Raw genomic sequence first — 21,381 nt, 5'->3', positions numbered from 1 at the left:
TGATAGGTTCAAAAGAAGTAAAAAAAATTGTTTATGCTACAAGTCAAAGAAAAAAGCTCCATCCATAATTTTTCCCATGCAATGCAACTTTATATATACTTTCCCCCTTTCAGAACAGGGCTAGGCTCATTTACAAAAAAATACACTAAGATACATCTGGAGGATAGAAAATTATTCAACTGACCTTTTAAACCGCAGGCAGTTGACAGAGTTGGGTTGGGGGAGTGGGCCATTGTCCGTCTGTCCGTAGTAACTCTGACAGTCTGTAGCGTACATCTGCCATGCCTCCCAGCTCCCATCAATCTCACGAGAAATCAGGACAGCCCGGGGAAGAGGACTGTAGAATTGAAGATTCAGGAAAAACACCTGAAAAAATAGGGATGGACTAAAGAAATACACCACGTTGGTATAAGAAAATATTTTTCTATCATAATTTTCATAATACATAATGTATTTATTTAAAACAAATATTTTCAATTTTACTTTATCATGAAATAGCTAATGCAAAATTTATCTGAACTGCAATATACTAGCTCGTATGCAATTAACAGTTAGCAATTAGTGTTGATATTCTTGACAAATTATTGATCTTAATTAGTAATTATCTGGTAATTGATCGATTCAATAGATTCAATATTGAGTAACCTTTTTTAGGAGCTGAGTGATAAATAATTAAAACTAGAAAACTGACCAGTCAGGAAGGGCCCCGCTATGACAATTAATATAGAGAAGTGAAAAAAAATTTGAATTCCATCCTCTTTATATTAACAATGATGAAAAATAAATGCCCGGCAGAAGATGTAAAGAACTGGAATATATAGGATCTCGTGATTTGTAGTTGGATATGATTTTCATCCAACAATTAAAAGTGTTTTTTTCTTGAGCCTTAGTGAGGGGATAAAACACACAAGTTGGATAAAAATCATATTATACTACAAATCATGAGATTCTATTTATCCCATATTTTATACACCGCAATCAATGTTTACACTGTTTATAAAACTCTACATTATTTTACTTCATTATGCCTAGGCAAATCCCATTGTAAAGTCACAACTGCGGGATATCAAGAAAATATCCAATGAGTCATATCCACGGGATAAAGGGGGTTAACATGGGATGAAATAAAATTTGTTAAAAAAACAAAGAATTGATACCAATGCAATCATACCTAGGCTTTGCCTCTATTCAATAAAATTATTATAAATCATTGTGTACGGTATTTTAACCAAAATAAAATATGAATATTATATTTTAAATCCATATTTCAAAAAATGTACACAATACTACACATCATTCAAAATTGACCTTAACTTCAAAACAAAGTTCATTTGCAGACACAGGCAGTGCAGTAATTAATCTCAATGTGACAGATAAAGATAAAGCTTAGGATTTTCTTCCTGTGGAAGGTTAATTAATCCCAAAGGAAAAATATTGCACAGCCTTCCATGATTCTCAGCAGTTATCTCTCTTTGCCCATTCATTCTCAGCAGTTATCTCTCTTAGCCCATTTTTCTTGTGCATAGTTAGGAATCTACCCCACTACCCCAGCTCCAAACCAAAAGACATAGAGAACCAAACTTAGCATCAAAATATGTATTTCTGCCTACTGAACTACCATACCAAATTTGAACTTGATTGGGCAACCATAAAAAAAGTTATTAGAAAAAAACAGGAAATTTGTGGACAGAAGAGTGACAGACGGACAGACGGACAGAAGGACGGACGGACAGAGTGATTACTATAGGGCACCCGCAAATTCTTGCGGGGCCCTAATTAATAACACGTTACTGACACTTTAACTGTATACATACAGTCATACACTGTATACATACAGTACAGTTAGAAATGTCAGTCAATATATGAGTTGGCTCCCCTTAGCTCTACCAGTATATGCCCTGGACCCCATAGAAGAATCACCTGAAAATCATCCTGCAGATCAATCGTGAGTTCGATGTTATTCTGAAATTGAGAGATCCAGTACGTGTTGCTGTCCCCGTCATTGACAAACTCGAGATTGTGAGCCTCTGAGTTGAGTCTGAGTACTGCGTCATTGTCAGCGTCGTCGACCCCATTAGCAATACAGTAGTGCTCCAGCTGAGGTTTGATGCGGGGGTGGGAGGCTTGACAACGACACTCAGTCTGAACTCTGACCCCCGGCAAGGTACCACTGTACAGTTCTTGAATCTCCCTGATAATGTTCAAAGAGTTATAATAGGTATACTGTGCTATTAATAACATGGTTTGATGTGGAATTTAATACCCGGTATTTCAATTTTGTAGACTGTTTTTAAACAATAGGTTTGTTGACAAATGTAAGTAAACAATATCAGAAAGTGGCCTATAACATATCCTAATAAAATAAAGCTGTTAATTAATACATGTTTTATAGAAATCTCTTAAATTGGCTTTTTAGAGAGAAAAAATAAGCCTACAAAGAAACTTTTAGGAAAACTTTTGTTAAAAAAAAAAAAAAAAAGAACTTGAAGTCGAGGGTTATAAATTACCTATTAGTCAATGTCTCTGCAAAAAACTTGAAATCTTGAAGTCGTCCAAGAAACTGGTTTGCTCCTGAAATTATCATTATTTGATAACATGTTTAATGTGTTTTCAGATGGATAATGTACCGGTAATTACTTCATTTATTCCATACAAAAAAAATTAGTTAAAACTTATGAAAAAAAAAAAGATTCAGACATGTTTATCAATGTGTAATATTACAGTTTTTGTTATCAATGTAAATGTTCAACCTGTGATACTTTGTCCAATTCTACTTTGACCTTGAGCACTGTCCTTGACCTGGCTGCCAAAGACAAAGGTCTCTACAGGTAAAAAGCCAGGCCGAACTCCATTAATGTAAAAACTCAAACTGGTCTTATACACCTGGAAAAATGTTAAAAACCATTTTTATCTATCAAAAAGTATATGAAAATTTGAAATAGTGTTATAAAGTCTAGTGGTGCCCTATTTAAGCAATATTCATGATAACATGTTTAAAAATCATATTACTTGTGAATCTAACACTAGCCACCTTAAAACAGTTTCCAAGATTAAAAGATTATTTCATCTAAATATTTATCAAAATGAAACATTTAAATGCCATATGATAAAAAATGCAAAGTGAAAAATGTCAAGTAGACACACATCTAAAATCTATAAAAATAATACAAATATTAAGAGTTTGCTGTGAAATATGGACTCCAGTCATTATTCTCCTTAGTTTATTGTTCAGTCTTGTAGATGCAAGTATGGTTGTTTGAACAACTTTCAACCAAATTGATAACACCCATTATCTCTCGAGAGTGAAATGGCAGATCAAACACAATAACGCAAACAGAAAGGGAAAATGGAGATAGGTAAATAGTTGTAGTCTCCAACGAATGTTTTAAAATCAACTAGAAGTATTTTTAAATTAGTTACAAAAAATAATTTTATTCAGAAAAGATTGATCGCATTTCAATGAAAAATGGAGTACCCAAACATTGTAATAAGTTTTATCTAAACAATTGAAATATTGATTGAATACTTGTATAGCCAAGTGGGTCCATGATTTCTGAGGTATTTTCTCGCTACAGGTAACTGAGGCAACAGGTGTTTGACCCCTGTAGACCAGGGTCAGCTGGGAATTAGCCAGGATAATTTCCAGAACCAGCTCTTCATTGTCCGAGACTTTCTGGAAGATTGTCCTAAAGGAAAACATATACAGCCATCAATGTTCCTATCTTAGGTTTGTCATTCTTTCAACTACAAACAATCTCTTCTTTTGAATGGTGTACATCTCTTTTTGCATGCAATCTGTAGTGGATGCAATTAGTTTGGTAACAGTTTAAAATCTTCAGTTTCTGCTTCATCAACTTTTAAATTCCATAGCTTTATTTCATCATTAAAATGAAACTGGGAAATACGGTTTCCTTGAAATGGTGGGTAAAAAACAAATCAACAAAAGATCAACATAAATCTATAAGAATTTGTGAAAAGAATTTTGAGTGAATTATCTTTTATACTTTTACATTTACGGAGAAAGTCATTTTCCAACAAACAGTGACACAATCATAGATGATTGGCACTATATTAAGTAGAGCCATCAAGTCTTTTAAATGCTAATTACAGCTGTGTGAACGTTAGAAGTTTTACACTGGTCAATATTTCAGATTTTCTGTTGAAAAAATAACAACAACAAAACAGCTAGAATCAATAAATGAGCTTAGGAGACTGATTCAGACATTACAAACTGTTTAATATGTCAATATAAGATCCAGTTACCCGCCACTTTATACCCCTGCTGTGTATAATTCATTACACAGGATACAACTGCATGGACATCGTCATCCATACAAGTAAGTGAATTTTTCTATGGTAATTAACAGTATCATAATAGACTATTGATCCAATTCAGCAATTTCTTTCTTTAAGGTTTTCATCTATTATTCATAGAACGGACATGCAATCAATATATTTCTGATGGTGAAGTTTTCAACAAGGTAAAGAATATGTTCTTAGCAACAAACTCAATGAATCACTGAGACTCTTCATCTAATTGTACATCTTTCATACAATGCTGACTGTTATATATAATTAAAATCTACACCACATCCTGAATAACAATGTGTCTCTAATTTATCACACACCAACCTACTGGTGGGTACAATAGGGTATAGGGGAAGTGGGCATACTTGCCAACTGACCCGATTTCGTCGGGTCACACCCGATTTTTCAACCCTTCACCCGATTATTTTTTATGACCCGTCGGGTCATGCTTTTCACCCGATTTTTGTCGAACAACCCGAAAATCTCCCGATTTCCGGATTTGGTTCGTAAATTACGTTGCGCGTTTGACTTCCAGTTATGAACCCAAGCAGAGTAACGCGTAAACAATGCCGATGGCTATAACAGACACATTAAGTGTAATTAATATGTTTTACGGTGTGACCGTTGGGGCGAGCGCAGAAGGAACCACACATCTGTCATCATTGATAAATGCAACCCGTGGACTTGCCCTAACCAAAAAACTTTGGCTTTGTCTCGAAAACTTTTACCACCGCAAGGAACCCGAAGTTATCAAACTTTTATTCCAATGGCCCTTCCTAGTCTTTATATACTTAAACAAACTACAACAGAGCATTAATAAAATGTTAAACAGACTTGCATTGTATTAAAATATTTTGATAAACACAACGCCGTTTTTTTTTTATGTAGATACAATTATGTTTTTATCTTTTCTTTACCTTTTAATAATGATCATTAAAATCAGTAAAAAATAAATTTTGTCTGTTATTTCTCATTTTGTTCCTTGTTGTAACCTGTGTTTTAATTATTTTCCTCTGTGACATTAATTTTGTTTTAAATCTTGTTAATTTTTGTATACGCTATATAAGCGTTGAAGACATGTGCCCTCACCCCTTTCTTAGTGTGTGATGACCACATATGCAACTATATAACAAATACATGTACCGGTAGATATTTTAACAGTTTAATTCTTTTCTTTTATCTATTCATTACAAAATGACGTGGCTGCACGTAGATCTAATAATGATTAGACTTTTCTCTCTTAATAATTTTTTGTCACCTACCTAGCTAACGTATGCATATATGATTGGATCAATGTGACAATAAATTTAGCATGGAACTTCCATGTGTATTTACTAAGCAAAAAAAAAATCATCAAAACAAAACTAATCAGCCAAAGAGTCACCGTTAACACTGATACTGAGTACTTCCTACATGATCCAGTACATATGCTTGATCCACTTCTAAATGTATCGCGGGAAATTAAAACGCGAGATCTTTGTGACGTCATAGTTAACATTCTTTTGCGCTCGACAGTTTTCGTAAATTGTCGGACAAATTCGGAGAAGGAAATGACGTCATCAAAAGTTCAGTTTTTTTTACGTAAGCTTATGTGTTTACTGTAATGTTTTTAGAAGGATTTTTTTTTATTGTTAAATGAAAATGATTTATGCGATGTAGAGGTAAGAATTTTCCGTAGAAACACTTACTGTTCCACCATGTTGTTATGCACCGCAAAGGATCACTGGGATAGTAGAACGTTTTCACGCGGGTCCACAAAATTTTCTTTGAACAATGTGCAGATTTCAACTCGAATTTCCTCCGTTCGTACACGTTGTCTATGGAGCTCGCTACGCGAGCGGCGCTTCGCGCCGCCTCGCTGCGCTCGCTATTATCGTGAGTTGTTTTGAATAAGCGAAGGTGTAAATCATTAAGTGTGATGGCTTCCAATAAGAAAAGGTCATTGGGGCCAGCGGAATCAAAACCAACAAAAAGAAAACGATATTTTTGTACCTATCAGCATATCTGGGAAAATGAAGTCCCATAGGTAAAACAAAGTAATCGAGTACAAAACGAGGCTTTTGTGTTCTATGTAACGCACATTTGAATATTGGATTTTGTGCCCAAAATGATCTGACTAAACATTCAAAAACGCAAAGTCATGTATAGAATGCTTTTTAATACACAAAAGTCTTCCAAGTCACAACTTTCATGCCATCATTTACAGAGTTCAAAAGCAAGGTTAATGAAGCAGAAACTCTTTTTGCATTTTTTTTTAGCTAAACACAACCTACCATTTTCTGTGTCAGATCACTTTACAAAATTCAAAATCAGCAACTGTTAGTTAAAATGCTTCTTTGAAATAAAGTATTACACATAAGTTTAAACACATATTTCTATTGTATATACCTATGAAACGCATGGTAAATATGTCGTGAATGTCGTTACGCGCTATGACCAGATTTTTTACTTTCCAAATCTGGTCATGACCAGATTTTCACATGTTGGAGGTTGGCAAGTATGGAAGTGGGCTGTGTGGTAAGTGAAGCAGTCCCACTTTTCTTTTTTTTCTGTTTTTTTTTTGGGGGGGGGGCAAATCTTAGAGATTTAATATCATACATATAGCCTTCATTTATATACACATTTTTGTGCAATAAATGGTGGACGTAGAGCAATGCCTGTCCACCTCTCTATAGATCATACCCCAACCCCCACCCTCACAACATTTTTCTAAGCTGAGGATATCAAGCGACTAACGTTATTAATGTTTTAGGAAACTTGTAACAGTTATCATTTTTAGGTCTGCTACCAAACTTTGACGATTTAATAAAACGATAATACATACGATGCTCTACTTGATTGAACGAACTCTCATTTTGTCTTCTTTAGACATTTGCATTGTATATAGATTCAAAGCCAGTGCGTAAATCAGACAGGTAAAACTCCTTTCTCCTAACCACGTGATCTTTCAAGGCCGGAAACCAGGGACGTATATAGTAACTATACTTAGTATATTCGTCCCTGCGGAAACGAGGGGAATTTAAAAAAATAATGTTATTAAAAACGACATGCCGTTGAACAAGTAGGTTATGTTTTTTTAATGCTAGAAGGTTTGATATATTGTAGTTAACCTGTAGACAGAATTTCGGGCATGTAGCATCGTTTTTGAAAGGGGGAGTCACTCTTCCAAAATAATTTGGGGGGGGGGGGGTGTTGTGTTGTGTTAGCGTACTCTACATGTATTACCTGTACCCTCTACCAGGTATTACTTTTCTTCTTTATATGTACACATGGACGACTACCTTTACAATTTTGTTTAGAATATGTTCGCAATAATTTGGCTGCTAACCTTCCACGAATTGTAATCATTTGATCTAAAATTACTAAAAACATTTATATATTATATTACTTAACTTTAATAACGTATAATAAACACAGATAATTAATATAGTTATGAACATAAACTGTTGCGTTTACTTTGCTCCCAACGAACTGGGGAGCAGAGTGGACCGCAAACCCCTGGCTAGCGAAGATGTACTAGCATTAGATTGATGATTGGTCGCAATGTGAATTGCCCTCTATACATGTACCAACTTTTCTATACTTTGCGTTTGGACGATTATGCTTAATTATGAATTTAAAATAAACTAACAACCAACACATTTTATATTCACGCTGAAAAAGAATGTAATGTAAATCATAAATCCTACGATAACAAACCTACATGGATTATGGTTGCTTATCTTACGCCCCGAACAAACCCTCGAAAATCCAGTCAACCGCGAAAATTAGCCCCGCGAATTTAATCAGATCTAAATTCGGTGATCAATGCAAAACTGTCACAGTATCTAGTACTCTTAAAACCAGATCACTTTTTTTTCTATTAGATCAAAAAGCATTCAATTGATTGAGGATGTAGGGCAAGTGGTAGAGGCTATTTTTCTAGAACATGCTTTTGCCTGTGTACACATGACCTTTTATTATCTTACCCATTGTTGGACGCCTCTTGCCACACCCAAAAGCTTACAGTGAAACCTTCATCTGCCCCAACGCGCAACAGACTGGAGGGCGTCACATAACAAAGCTGACCAGTCTGTACAAAGAACGTGGAGAACTCCCCCAGGCGGCTGTTGGGGTGGACATTCACAGCATCTGTCACCACACAAGTCCCTAGCCCTGGGCTAGTGGCTATCAACAGATCCAGTGGGTCGGGGAGGGAAGTCCTGTTTGGACAAATCTGAACACAAAACAACTGCGTGCACTGCTGGACCGAGATGGGATAAATGCTGCTTTCACAGTAGGCGTTCCTGGTGGGGACCCCACAGGCGCTGTCCGAGGGGTTACTGACCACGGGACGGTTCTCCGCTAGGTTGTGGACTTCCGGGAAGGGACGCGTCACTTGAGCAGTTGTCGGTGACGTTTTCAGCAAGATCACCATGATCGACAACAATATAGCACCGGGGGATGTAAACTGTCGGTATACATGAGAAGTTTTAGCGCGAAACTGATGAGAAAATTTGGATGAAGAACGAAAGCCTGAAAATGAATTAAACTCTTCTTCATCGTAAAACAGTCGTTTCTGTTTCCATATTTGGCACTTTGGGGAAGGTTTTGTTCGAACTGAAATTCCAGAACTCAAAACTCTTGCTTCCATTATTGTCTTTTTGCACCGGAATCAAGTTTAACTTGAGTAAATCAACAAGAGAATGTTCCAATCAAACGATATGTACAAGACGGTCGAAGAACAGCGGAGAAGCTGCTGTACATCGTGAAAAACAACAGGAGTCAGATCAACCTTATGCATAATTTAGAAGATTCTCCAATTAAGCCTCGTATAAGAAAGGTTCATACACCTATCTTTAATTAAATTATACCATAGCAATAAAATCCGGGAGCCATGGGCAATATAACACCATGGTCGGAAAAACCATGCATCGGGTGGATTGTGTCGGTAGGGTTTTCAATACAGCAGCCATGCCGTTAGACGGAGGGCGTGGAAAGGTCTAGGGTTTAGTGATATACAATAAATAAATAAACAAAAAAAACCCAGGCAATTGTCATTCAATTCAAACCTACTTCTAACCTTATGGCATACCCTACTGTATTGCCAGTATTTTGAAGCGAAATCGTTGTTGCAAAATAATGACGATAAAGTAGTTTGTGACATCAAAACACGTTTTATGTTAAATTGGAGAATTAACAATTTATACACTGCACCTTTTTAATGGAATCTATTCCATACGAGAAGTAAATCTTACATGGAGTAACATTGAAACCTAGGTTTTATTGTATTTGCTGTGAGTTTAGTTTTATTTCGATCAAATAAAATAAAATTTCAACCTCTTTTCACCGAAATGTAAATGTGTTCATTTTACACATAAGGCCGGTGCCTTTAAATATCTCGTGCAACATACAAATATTTTGAATTTTTAAAGATTCAGAAATATTTCATTCTATGTGTTGGTATGCAAAACAGACGACCCACGTTCATCGAAAACAGTTGAATAGATACGAGTCAGAAGACATTTTCTGACGTCTTGGTTTCCATTGCGTCTATAATTGTCAAGTACCACAACACTACCCACCCCCACCCCCACCTTACACACCCAGCATACAGTTTACAGCTTATCCCGATCATCGTCAGAAATCTTAAAGTTGTACTGAACAGTGCATGGTCTTGCAGTCGTTAATTCCTTGTGAATAGTATATGAGTATCGCTTTGTATATCAATGAAATGTTTAATAAACAGTATGAAATGATCGTCGTTTAAATACCCCACCAATACTTAAATCCACCCTCATTTAAACGACAGTTTCGGTCTAGTTATTCACTTATTTATATATATCTAAGGCGAGTGTCAAAAACAGTCTAGTCTGATTCTGGCGTGCCGTGTGGGTCTGAAAATAATTTCGTTAAATACTGGTTTCTTTACTTTCAGGAAACCCTGTTTTACGTGTAGGCCTATACTTAAAACTCGTTGGATTTCACCATGGAAACCAAAACCTTGCTAATTCTAATTACGGTGGTGGTCGTTTATGTGCTGATTGGTGGGGCCGTTTTATACGGAATCGAGCACACGAATGAGTTACAAACCCAGACAACTGCATCTGCCACATACTTCAACTTCAGTGGAGGTAACAATTTATTCCGAAGTATTTTTCTTCATTTTAGCGCCCAAATAACGGAGGGCCAAAATTATGAAATTTGTATGAAAAAGGATGTATAATTGTATACTTAATGATCAAGTTTCATAATAACAAGGGACCAACATTTTGATGTGTTCTTTGTAATTATTTTAGCCATCGGTGGCTGTATGACAACATTTTGATTAATCTCCAATGTAACTGTAATACAGTTAGCTGTCAGTAGCTGTGACTATATTTTGACGTGTCTCCCCTGTAATTTTTCTAGTTATAAGTATCTTAAAACGCGTCTTCCCTGAATTACTCTAGCTGTCAGTATCTTATCACGTGTCTTCCCTGTTATTGTACTAGTTGTCAGTAGCTTATCACGTGTCTTCAATGTAATAACTTTATAGTAGCTGTCGGTATCTTAACACGTGCCTTCTATGTTATAGCTGTCAGTATCTTAACACGTGTCTTCCCTGTAATTACTCTAGCTGTAAGCATCCTATCACGTGTCTTCCATGTAATTGTACTAGTTGTCAGTAGCTTATCATGTGTCTTACATGTAATTATTCTAGCTGTCGGTATCTAAACATGCGCCTTCCATGTAATAGCTCTCAGTATCTTCACACGTGTCTTTCCTGTAATTACTCTAGTTGTAAGTAGCCTATCACGTGTCTTCCATGTAATTGTACTAGTTGTCAGTAGCTTATCACATGTCCTCCATGTAATTACTGTAGCTGACGGTATCTTAACACGCGCCTTCCATGTAATAGCTGTCAGTATTTTATCAGGTGTTTTCCCTGTAATTACCCTTGCTGTCAGTATCTTAACACGTGTCTTCCCTGTAATTACTCTAGTTGAAAGTATCTTAACACGTGTCTTCCCTGTAATTACTCTAGTTGAAAGTATCTTAACACGTGTCTTCCATGTTATAGCTGTCAGTATCTTTACATGTGTCCTCCCTGTAATTGTTCTAACTGTATCCTATCCCGCGTGTTTTCCCTGTAATTACTCTAGCCGTCAGTATCTTATCACGTGTCTTCCCTGTAATTACCCTAACTGTCGGTCGCTTATCACGTGTCTTCCCTTTCTATTTTCTAGCCGTCAGTAGCTGTGTGACCACGGACCAGGTGCGCCAGTTCGTGACGGCCATTATCCAGGCGTACGATGACGGGGTGCTGGTCACCGACTCCCAGACATCAGCCTCGCAGTGGGACTACGCTAGCTCCACCTTCTTTGCGATGACTGCAGTCACTACCATAGGTCAGTATTACTAAAAAAAGATGAAGAATGTGTATCGAACACCTTTGTCACATCAAATATTGCAGTACACAGACATATTTAGTTTATGTACGTTCATTTAAATCATTCGGAAAAATATTAGACTGTGTCAAAATTATTTTTAATGCAGCTCCTTTCCAGGAACTGCATCGTCTAAAGTGAGTACTCACTGAGTTACTAGCATATTGCTCTCAACACGTATATATACAGTTTTCACATATTGCTCCAAGTCAATAAATGGAGTCGTGCCATGTATATTTCTGTTCTGTCTCAGATATGGAGTAAACCCATTTTCTTTAGAAATAGTCTGCACGAAATGTATCATTCTTTCTCAGAATTATCTGGAGTAAACTGTCTCTTTCAGGTTACGGTAATCAGGCTCCAGCCACTAGTGGCGGCAAAGCCTTCATCGTCATCTATGCTTTGCTGGGAATATCCATCATGGGTCTTGTGTTAGCGGGACTAGGTGAAAAACTGGACGGCTTGTTAAAGCCACTGAAAGACAAAGTCTTCATCAAGAAAAACGAGAAAATAGATCAACTGGTCAAAACTTTGATATTGGTAGCTTTGATCCTTCTCGTTATGTCTTTGATCCCAGCCGGGATTTTTGCCGCCATTGAGGGCTGGTCGTACGGGGACGCCGTGTACTACACGATAATTACCATGACAACCATCGGGTTCGGAGACTTCGTTATTGGTAAGTTAGATCTTAATATTTTTCTTTGTGTGTTTACGTGTGTGGGTGTCCTTTTTATAAGTATAGTGCTGGTGGTATAAAAAAATTGGCATGGATCAATAACTCGTACACGTACTTAATAAGAGTTTTATGATGATGAAATTCGAGTTGGTATTTATATAACCTTTAACGTCTTAAACAAATCAATGATATTTCCATGTACTCAAGAACTTTTTTCATTGTTTAGAAATTAAATTATGCGTAAAAGTTAAACATCGCAAACACTTTCAGCATATTTTTTTGTATGTATTTAGATTTGATGTTCTGGTTTTAAGGACGTTGTTCTATTCAAAATGGAAAAGGTATTACAGAGATGCGAATATTAAGAAAAATGACAATGCCGATACATTTGAAATTACCTTTGGTATTAAACAAAGTATTTAAAGATTAATAAAATAGTAGTTGTCCAGTTGTATTCGCCGATCTTCTTAACATAATGCTGCGTGATCGAAGAATTAAAAGACATAATTTGTACACTGAAAAGTCGTAAAATACATACACCCCCATTTTTTGATAATTGTCAAATAATTATGATGCTCTTCAGATCCCTAGTATAATTATATTTATCAAAGTGACACGACCAACTAAATAAGGCACCAAATTATAATAACAAATCCTATTCCCAAAGTCTTTTTTTTTTATTAATATTTGACGATTTCAAATACATTCTTGAAAAATTTAGCAGGAAAAATATTTGGATAGTTAGATGACATAGGTTTTTGTGTGGAGGTTTCTTTTGCTGATATTGAGAATGTACAAAATAGTACTGTTGGATTAGCTTTCCCAGTGCAAACATTTCCGCGTAAAAAGTTACGAAAGACGAATAGGGCCACATAAAAAAATATTTTTATCTCGTAATTACGAGAAATGATCTCGTTATAACGAGTTAACTATCTCGTTATAACGAGAAAAGATCTCGTTATTAAGAATTAATTATCTCGTCATTACGAGAAAAGATCTCGTTATTACGAGTTAATTATCTAGTTATAACGAGAAAAGATCTCGTTATTACGAGTTAATTATCTCGTAATTACGAGAAAAGATCTCGTAGTAACGAGAAAAGATCTCGTAATTACGAGAAAAGATCTCGTAATTACGAGAAAAGATATCGTTATTACGAGTTAATTATCTCGTTATAACGAGAAAAGATCTCGTTATTACGAGTTAATTATCTCGTAATTACGAGAAAAGATCTCGTAATTACGAGAAAGATCTCGTTATTACGAAAAAAGATTTATATAAATGGTGCATTTCTGAAAACACCTCCAAGTCGACTGGTTCACCCTTTCCATAAACGTTAATTCAATTCTGATTAATGTTTAAATAACACCGGACATTATTCATTAATTTTTAAAATAAATTAATCGGATTTGACATTTAACTAATATGAATAAGTGGAAAGAACTTCATGTAATTCTCATTTCATCTTACATATCATAATTCCACTCCGAAGTAAATACCAGGTACACCTTGTCGTAAAAACACAATTCTATTGTTACAGTTGACTTTAATGACTATGTCGTTTCAATCATTGATATACAGGATTTACCTGAATTGTGTCCATACACAACCTATATGTATATTGAAAATAATTGATTTTGTATATCAACATTTTGGAGTCTGAAAACAAATTACATGTATCCTTCTAATCAATATATAGTTCAATCAATTCATCAATCAACCTGCTTTGCTCCTTCCTCTGAAATTTCGTTAAAACTGATTGGTCCGATTTTATATCAAATTCTGTTTATGCTTCTAAGCGATGATTATGCTAAGTATGTGTATAATAAAAGACATTGCAGTAGTTCATACACTTGACATAAAGAGAATAGAATAATAAAACGCACCATTTTGAAAAGATCTTTTCTCGTAATAACGAGATCTTTTCTCGTAATTATGAGATAATTAACTCGTAATAACGAGATCTTTTTTCGTAATTACGAGAAAATTAATTCGTAATAACGAGATCTTTTCTCGTAATTACGAGATAATTACCTCGTAATAACGAGATCTTTTCTCGTTATAACGAGATAACTAAGTCGTAATAACGAGATCTTTTCTCGTAATTACGAGAAAATTAACTCGTAATAACGAGATTTTTTCTCGTAATTACGAGAAAATTAACTCGTAATAACGAGATCTTTTCTCGTAATTACGAGATAAAAATATTTTTTTATGTGTCCCTATTCGTCTTTCGTAAAAAGTAGATATAACTAAGAAAAGTGAAACATACACAAGAATATATCGAAGCGAACTGAAAGTTGACATATATTCAACTCACGAGTGACGTTTTTTCCCCCAGGTACATCTGACAACGACTACCGCGCCCTGTACAAGCTGCTGAGCAGTGTGTGGATCTTGCTAGGTCTGGCTAGTGTAGCCATGCTCCTGTCCAACATTACCGACTTGTACAAACGGATCGCACCCGAGTCAAAGACTGACGACGAAGAGAAAGACGAAAAAGAGAAAGACGAAAATAAGGTTTACAAGGCATATAACTTCTGACTTACTATAGTTGTAAAAAGTCGGCAATTCCTTTGCTTTTTTTCTACTGTTAATAGTATTACTAAATAAGTAAATCTATTCTTTTCTTCTTTAATAGGAATCTTCAGAAAAAGAAAAACCCGCAGAAACGAAAGACCCAATAAAGGCCTAGCGTAAAAGACCATTAATGATCATTATTCCCAAAGGCAACGTAGATGCATTATGCAGATGCTGATAGGGTATAGTCACCAATAGTTTGAAAGTACTCAACTCAGTTCTCAATGGAAGTCCTTACTACCATAACAGGCAAATGGATAACCAAGTTTAACGAACGACCTCGGGGCTCAAATCCTTAATGGACAAGATGAGGAGCATATGTTGGTAAATCCTCTGATTTGTGGCTGAAACATGAGGACAGTTGGTGACTACGGAACATGATCTATGAACTACCCGTAAATTATCCCTCTGTGTGATTGAAGTGAAGTGAATCCTTAAACTCTTTCTTGTGACCATCAAGACATTGTAATTTGTGCCTTTATTTTATGTAATACAATTGACATTGTTTTGTACCGTTTTCGATGAATTTAATAAGTTGGTTATTGTGATACCGTTTTCTGGGATAAATGCGTCACGGTTTAAATTTTGAATTTACCGGGTAGCAGTAAGTACAAAATATACAATAAATTGTATTTACTGCCACCCAGTAAATTCACAACAAATTTTGTATTTACTGCCAACCGGTAAATTCAAAATTTACAACATGACAAAAGCACACAGATGCCAAATTATTAACCTTGTGAGTTGCAGTCACCATTTCAACTGGGAAACGATTCATAGTTTTGTTTAGACACTTCTTTGAAAGGGTTGTGACCCTTAGCATTGCGCTAGTTGTTTTAGGAATATGACTGAATATGTATTATATACATAATAAATAAAATAAATTAAAAAAATATTTTTGCTACCACTCTTTGTTAGTTTTTTAATGCTAGAAATATGCATGCGGAAAAGCAAGGGAAAAAAAAGTATACTCAAAGCCAGACTAACAATGGTATTTAGTATTATTATACTTTCATGTTAAATACTGAAATCTGATTGGTTTAGACGCAGTTGGTAATCTGTTCTATTACCCTCGGCGTTAGCAACACACTTGGCAACGGGTAACGCAACAAATTGTTACATGCGCGTAAATTATGCGCGTACGGTTCGCCGTAGAATTCACTTTATTTTTGTATAAAAGCAATAAATTTTTCTTTAAAATTAAGACATTCAGTATTATATAAATAGACGCGAAGCGAAGGTTGACAATGGTTTTATCGGGGTGTCAATTTCAACTGTTATACTCCAAAACAGGCACTATTTATTTTGTTATACTGAATGTCTTAATTTTTAAGAAAATTTCACTTTTATATAGGAATAACGTGAATTCTACAGCGAACCGTACGCGCATAATTTTCGCGCATGTAACATTTTTTAATGTTACCCGTTGCTAAGTGCGTTGCTAACGCTGAGGGTAATAGAAAGAATTATGAACTGCGTCTTAACCAATCAGATTTCAGTATTTAACATGAAAGTATAACAAAATAAAATAAATAGTGCCTGTTTGCTTCGCGTCGGTTAACAATGGTTTTCTGGGGTTGTGAATTTCAACAGTTACCCTCCAAAACAGGCACTATTTATATAATGTTAAGAGCGTTTATCTTTTTTCCTGCCGTGTGTCAGTGTGGCAAGTCTAGTCAAACATTATTCGGTAGTCATATTTAAATCTGTGAAAGTTAAATTAAATAGCGTAATTTAACCTTTCACATATTTCTTATAGACAATTTAATTCTACATTTTAATGTAGTTCTTTATAAAAATGTTTTTTCTTCATGTTGTTTATAGCAAACAAATAAAAAAAAAGAAACAATTTTTTTCTATTTATCTACATCTCACATACCGTATATCCGGGTTTTTTCTCGCGAAAATGGGAAAACTGTGAAAGATTTTTAATTTGCTTCAGTCATTCTTTGCGATTGAAAATTTTGTTATAGAAAATAATACTAGATATCATTTCTGCGTATTCAATAAAATGCGATACAAAAGTGATCGCGAAAAAAGCGAAAATTAAACCATCGCGAAAATTACCGGATATACGGCATATGTTACATGTCTATGGTCATCATAGATAAATTTGTTGTAATTATTGCAACAGAAAATAAAATACAGATAAGGTTACAGTAACTCTCAACGGAAAAATAATTTAAACGTAAGTGGTCTTCGTAAATTCAGACTTTTTCATCATACAACTGAGTCAAATTAAAAAAATAAACGAATATTGGTCAAACACTTAATATATTTTAGATCGTTTTATTTTTATTATAAAATCTTAAATTTGATCAATGAACGCACCAGTGCATCATAGTCAATTCATAAAACAAAATGACCATACCTGTGTATAGACAAAATTATAAAATATATAACAAATACAAGGCACTGAAATATATTACAATTTACAAAGTATGAAAAAATTGCATAGTTTATGCTGATTCAAGGCTTGCAGTGTTATTGTATGATTCCGTTACAGAACTTTACAGATTGCACATTTATGATCTTATGTATTCAGCTGTTCCTTATGTACAGCGCACTTCTGAATAGCACTTAGTTACTAATCACATTGAGACATTTGCATGTTCATAAGGCAATTACTGTAGGACAATGAATAAAAACATTACATGATAATCACTAGTTTATGATTATTTCGTGTCTAGAAAGTAACTCCACTTATAACTAAGAGCCAAGCAAATAGGATTTAATAAAAAAAAAAGAGAGTTAACATAAGAAAGATAACTCAATAGTGTCAATGAATTATATCACAGCTATTAACCTGTTAGTGGTCTAACATAGGTACTGAAATTAAAAGCAAAACACAAATCTTGCACAGGAATTGCATGTTTATGAATGTGAATATTATTTTTGTAAGTAGAAATGGCGCCGTGTTATGTAATAGTCACAACCATTTGACAAAAAAGAGGACATATCAAATTTGATTTAAAAAAAAAAAACTGTATAAGGTATAAAACATTCAGTTATTGACAGTATAAATATGCTTAAAATTAGGCAAAGAACATTGTATTGTACATTATCACACATCATCAGATTTGGGTTGGAATTTTTCAATGAGCTGTCTGACCCAGCCCTTCATGATGACAAGGTTATCAATGTCCGTACTGAGACTGTCCAGTCTCCCCAGAGACAGGGAGTGTTTCATCCCACTGGTCCTTTGACTGGACAGCTGGTCACTGAAGGGTGGTGCAGATCGCTCGCGCTGGTAGTACCGGTCCGATGAAATATCCTCGAGACTAGCGTTCACATTGGATCTTGGAAGACTGAGACGCAGAGGTGCTTTACTACTGTCCTCGCTCAGAAACCGCGATCTGAATGTCCGACCGGTGTGGAGGGATGAGGTACTACCCTGCGAAGAATGGTCACTGGAGAGCACAAAAGAGTTCCTCTGAGAGCCGGCCCGGTCCTGACTGATTGAACGGTTCCTGAAGGGTGGTCTGGTAACTGGTGATTTTGTGCTGGATGTTCTTGCAGATGTCCTGTTGTTGTCTTCAGTTTTGCTGTCAGCCTTTTCAGAACTTTGCGGTAGTGAGAACCAGCTGCCTGTTGATTTCCTATTTGAGTCATTTTCCAAGATGGGACTCTCTGTCATACTGCGAGAGGGGGTAGAGCTACGACGAAAATCTCGCGCTGGACTGATGGAGATGCTACGTCCAGGAGTCGAACTTCGTCGGAGGTCTCTCTCGATACTATTTGGTCTAGAACAGCTTTGGCTCCTCATTGCCTGCTTTTCCAGGCTCTCCATTTTTTGCCTTATGATTAGTCCAGGTTCTCGATGTCGAACAGTCACTTTTTCTGCTGATTTTGATCTTTGTTGCTCCTCCAATTCCTTTACATACTGCTTGACTGGCTGTCTTTTTTTTCGGCCCTCTCTTTCAAAATCAATGTCAACTGAACTTCTGAAAGGAGGTTCTTTTTCATATTTTACTTCAGGTGACAGTTCTGTAGAGTCAATATCACAGAAAACGGCTGAATCACGAAACACTTCACTATCATTGAAAGCCATGGAGAGTCTTTTCTCATAAAAACTATCTGCTCGAGATATGGTAGGTCCTTTTGACTTGCTAGTTTCTTCCTCCTCACTCTGAATGGAATATGCTGAATCACACTGCTTTAAATTCACCGGTTCATCTTGTACGGTCTCTGCCCTTACAGAAACTGACACATTGTTAAAACTCTGAGATTCTGAACTCAAGGGATGGTTTGGCAATTCAGCATAAAGCGGTTCCTGATTGGCCATTCTAGATCCAATACTTTCACTACCTAGCTCTCCAGCATGCAAAACAGACTGAAGATCTGGAGGAGATTCTCTTCTGGAAGCATTAAACCAGGAATTCAATGACCATATACTAGACTTGTTTGCCTCACTATGAGCATCAGGAGCAGTGTTGTCATAGGAACCAGACCTACGGTTAACGTTCTCTTTCACATTTGGTTTGGGCTGCCAGGAATCAATAATGCTCTCTGAGCTTTGATTGTCTGTTAAACTTTCAGAGCTTTCATAAGATGATCCAGATATCGTGGATGCATAAGAAAACCGAACTGATAGATCGTTACGACTGTCTTCCATGTTCGGCACAGGAAACCTCTGCTGCGAGCACAGTGTAATGTTGGAATCAGATTTCTTCATGTAATCTTCCATCTCGGCGACAAGTTTCTCGTGGTCATTCATATTCATATTACAAGACTGAGGCCGTGCTCCATGAATCTTTGCCGTCTGAGCACAGGGTGTGGAATAGGAACGAGAAAGTTTAGAATGGGGCGGCTGTTCCACCTTTCTCACTATCACAGGAAGTGAAGACAGGAAAGATGCATCTTCCTCTAAAGGTGTATCGTGGGATACATCTCCTGACTGATCAAAGTAACTAGGTGTTCGTAAGTAACTACCTGGCCACATGTTACTACATGAACTAACAGTTTCTGGACCTGAAGTTGTATAAGCACCATAAATATATGATAAAGGATAAGGCTTTTCTTGTGAACCTAGAGCTGTGGGAAAAGAATGATTTGTCTCTCTAGAGGGAATAGTAGAGGAGTAACTTCTTTGAAATTTTTGAGATCCTTGAGAATTTGATTGCAGCTGACTGTAACTGTGTGAATAGTTCTCTTTATTTGCTGACCTGAAAGAGGGCGTGGTCGCACTTTCATTTAACACAGGATTTGGAACACTTAGAGAATCATCGAATGATTTCGACCGGGCATGTGATTGGGATGCAAGATTTTCACTTTCTGGGTCAAGAGACCCCTCTTGATGAGAAACACCTCCCTTTGGAATTCCTGATAGTGGCAGAGAGTTTCTATTGGCATAAACTATCCAGTCAAAATTCCTTGATTCTTCATCTGCCTCAAAATCCACAGAGCGGGACCTTTGGTGTGATTTCTTCCTTAGCGGAGAGCGCTTGAGTTTGTATTGTCCAACAGAAGAAGAACTTGAATTGAGGGGGTCCTCAGTCGCTGCTTTAGTGTTCACAACCCATGGATCCTCATTTTCCTTTTCACTTGAAATCTGTGGTTTTGGCTGAGACTGCAACATGCTGCTGACAGAGAGGGGTTTAGTTAGTGATATTGTCCTGGGGTAAAGCTTGGGCGATCTCTCCGGGGAATTTTCTGCTGCTTTTTTCAAAAACGAATCATGAAATGCAATCACAGATTTACTTTCCTGTTTTAAGCTTTGAGAATTTTCAAGGTTTTCTTTGGGTCTGGAGAAGTATTGCTTGATATCAATGACTTTTTTGGAGGGACTGCCAAGGTTGAAACTGTTGCTACTCAGTCTGCGAGTTAAATGACTATCACTGCCTCGCGCACTTGAACCATTAATGGAGGGTGACTGAGGTTTAGCTAAGGCTGGCATGCTGCAGTATCTTTGGTCCACATTTGATTCACCAGAAGCAAACACTCCATCTTCAGTTGAAGAAGGGGGCAATTCCTCTTTGCATTGAACCAGTGAGGTTCCAGGTAAAGAGGAAGCAGAATGGCTAGCAACTTCGTTTTTGAGGACTGGATATAGTCGAGTGGCAAGGCGGAAACTTTGAGTCCTTTTGGAGGGTGATGTTTCTGTTGTCTTGTTAGAGTTGGTATCGGCCATTATGTCATCACTGGAGCCCACTGAAGTGAGCGGTTGTTTCCTGACAGCATTGCGAAAACTTGTGCTACGACTCACAGGGGAAGAAAATTCTCGCTTCAATGGCGTCTTTTTAACAGTATTAGCATTTTCCTCCTTGCTTTTCCTTCCAGTCTGAAAATATAAACATAAAATTTGATAATTTCTAATAAAATCTGGGGTACTCTTTAAAGACTGTTTACTGATACTTGCAAAATATTTCATTTCACTGTCAGGCACTTGTGTTAACATTAATATTGAAA

General features: G+C 36.3%; 3 protein-coding genes across 14 annotated transcripts in view; 1 reads left to right on the top strand and 2 right to left on the bottom strand.

The window, feature by feature from the left end:
* LOC105346311 (usherin) overlaps window positions 1-9,341 on the bottom strand; it is a 52,523-nt gene extending 43,182 nt beyond the window's left edge. Inside the window, exons 1-6 of the mRNA XM_066087197.1 lie at window positions 8,277-9,341; window positions 3,527-3,686; window positions 2,751-2,883; window positions 2,508-2,571; window positions 1,921-2,191; window positions 185-366 (exon numbers count right to left, since the gene is read on the bottom strand). Coding sequence (XP_065943269.1) covers window positions 185-366; window positions 1,921-2,191; window positions 2,508-2,571; window positions 2,751-2,883; window positions 3,527-3,686; window positions 8,277-8,941 — 1,475 coding nt within the window. The 5' untranslated portion in view covers window positions 8,942-9,341. The remainder of the gene's footprint in view (window positions 1-184; window positions 367-1,920; window positions 2,192-2,507; window positions 2,572-2,750; window positions 2,884-3,526; window positions 3,687-8,276) is intronic.
* On the top strand, window positions 3,595-15,868 carry LOC105346306 (potassium channel subfamily K member 2). Of its 4 annotated transcripts, none has more exons than XM_020074539.3 (6): window positions 3,595-3,727; window positions 10,226-10,421; window positions 11,517-11,678; window positions 12,061-12,393; window positions 14,735-14,922; window positions 15,035-15,868. In XM_020074539.3, the coding sequence occupies exons 2-6, from the start codon at window positions 10,277-10,279 to the stop codon at window positions 15,086-15,088; spliced, it is 882 nt and encodes a 293-aa protein (XP_019930098.2). In that variant the 5' UTR covers window positions 3,595-3,727; window positions 10,226-10,276; the 3' UTR covers window positions 15,089-15,868. The 4 variants fall into 4 exon arrangements, with proteins under 4 accessions (XP_019930098.2, XP_019930097.2, XP_065943099.1 ...); XM_020074538.3 differs by lacking the exon at window positions 3,595-3,727 and adding an exon at window positions 4,206-4,337; XM_066087027.1 differs by lacking the exon at window positions 3,595-3,727 and having other exon boundaries at window positions 10,142-10,421.
* Window positions 15,869-17,246: 1,378 nt separating this feature from the next.
* The window catches only part of LOC105346307 (Pleckstrin-like protein domain-containing family G member 1), a 29,269-nt gene continuing 25,134 nt past the window's right edge, over window positions 17,247-21,381 (bottom strand). For all 9 annotated transcript variants that reach the window (XM_066087020.1, XM_066087019.1, XM_066087025.1 and 6 more), the window contains one exon: window positions 17,247-21,253. In XM_066087020.1, the coding sequence (XP_065943092.1) occupies window positions 18,038-21,253 (3,216 nt within the window). In that variant the 3' untranslated portion in view covers window positions 17,247-18,037. The remainder of the gene's footprint in view (window positions 21,254-21,381) is intronic.

The sequence above is a fragment of the Magallana gigas genome, chromosome 6 (genome assembly GCF_963853765.1).
Source record: "Magallana gigas chromosome 6, xbMagGiga1.1, whole genome shotgun sequence".
NCBI classification, from domain to species: Eukaryota; Metazoa; Mollusca; class Bivalvia; order Ostreida; family Ostreidae; genus Magallana; species Magallana gigas.
Note: the sequence above shows the minus strand (reverse complement) of the source record. Positions and strands in the feature narration are given on the sequence as shown.

Bases quoted from the DNA above. Each gene is read 5' to 3' on its own strand.
- LOC105346306 (XM_020074539.3), top strand. From the start codon at position 10,277: ATGGAAACCAAAACCTTGCTAATTCTAATTACGGTGGTGGTCGTTTAT. The intron at 10,422-11,516 runs GTAACAATTTAT...TCTATTTTCTAG, and splicing joins ATACTTCAACTTCAGTGGAG to CCGTCAGTAGCTGTGTGACC. The intron at 11,679-12,060 runs GTCAGTATTACT...TGTCTCTTTCAG, and splicing joins GACTGCAGTCACTACCATAG to GTTACGGTAATCAGGCTCCA.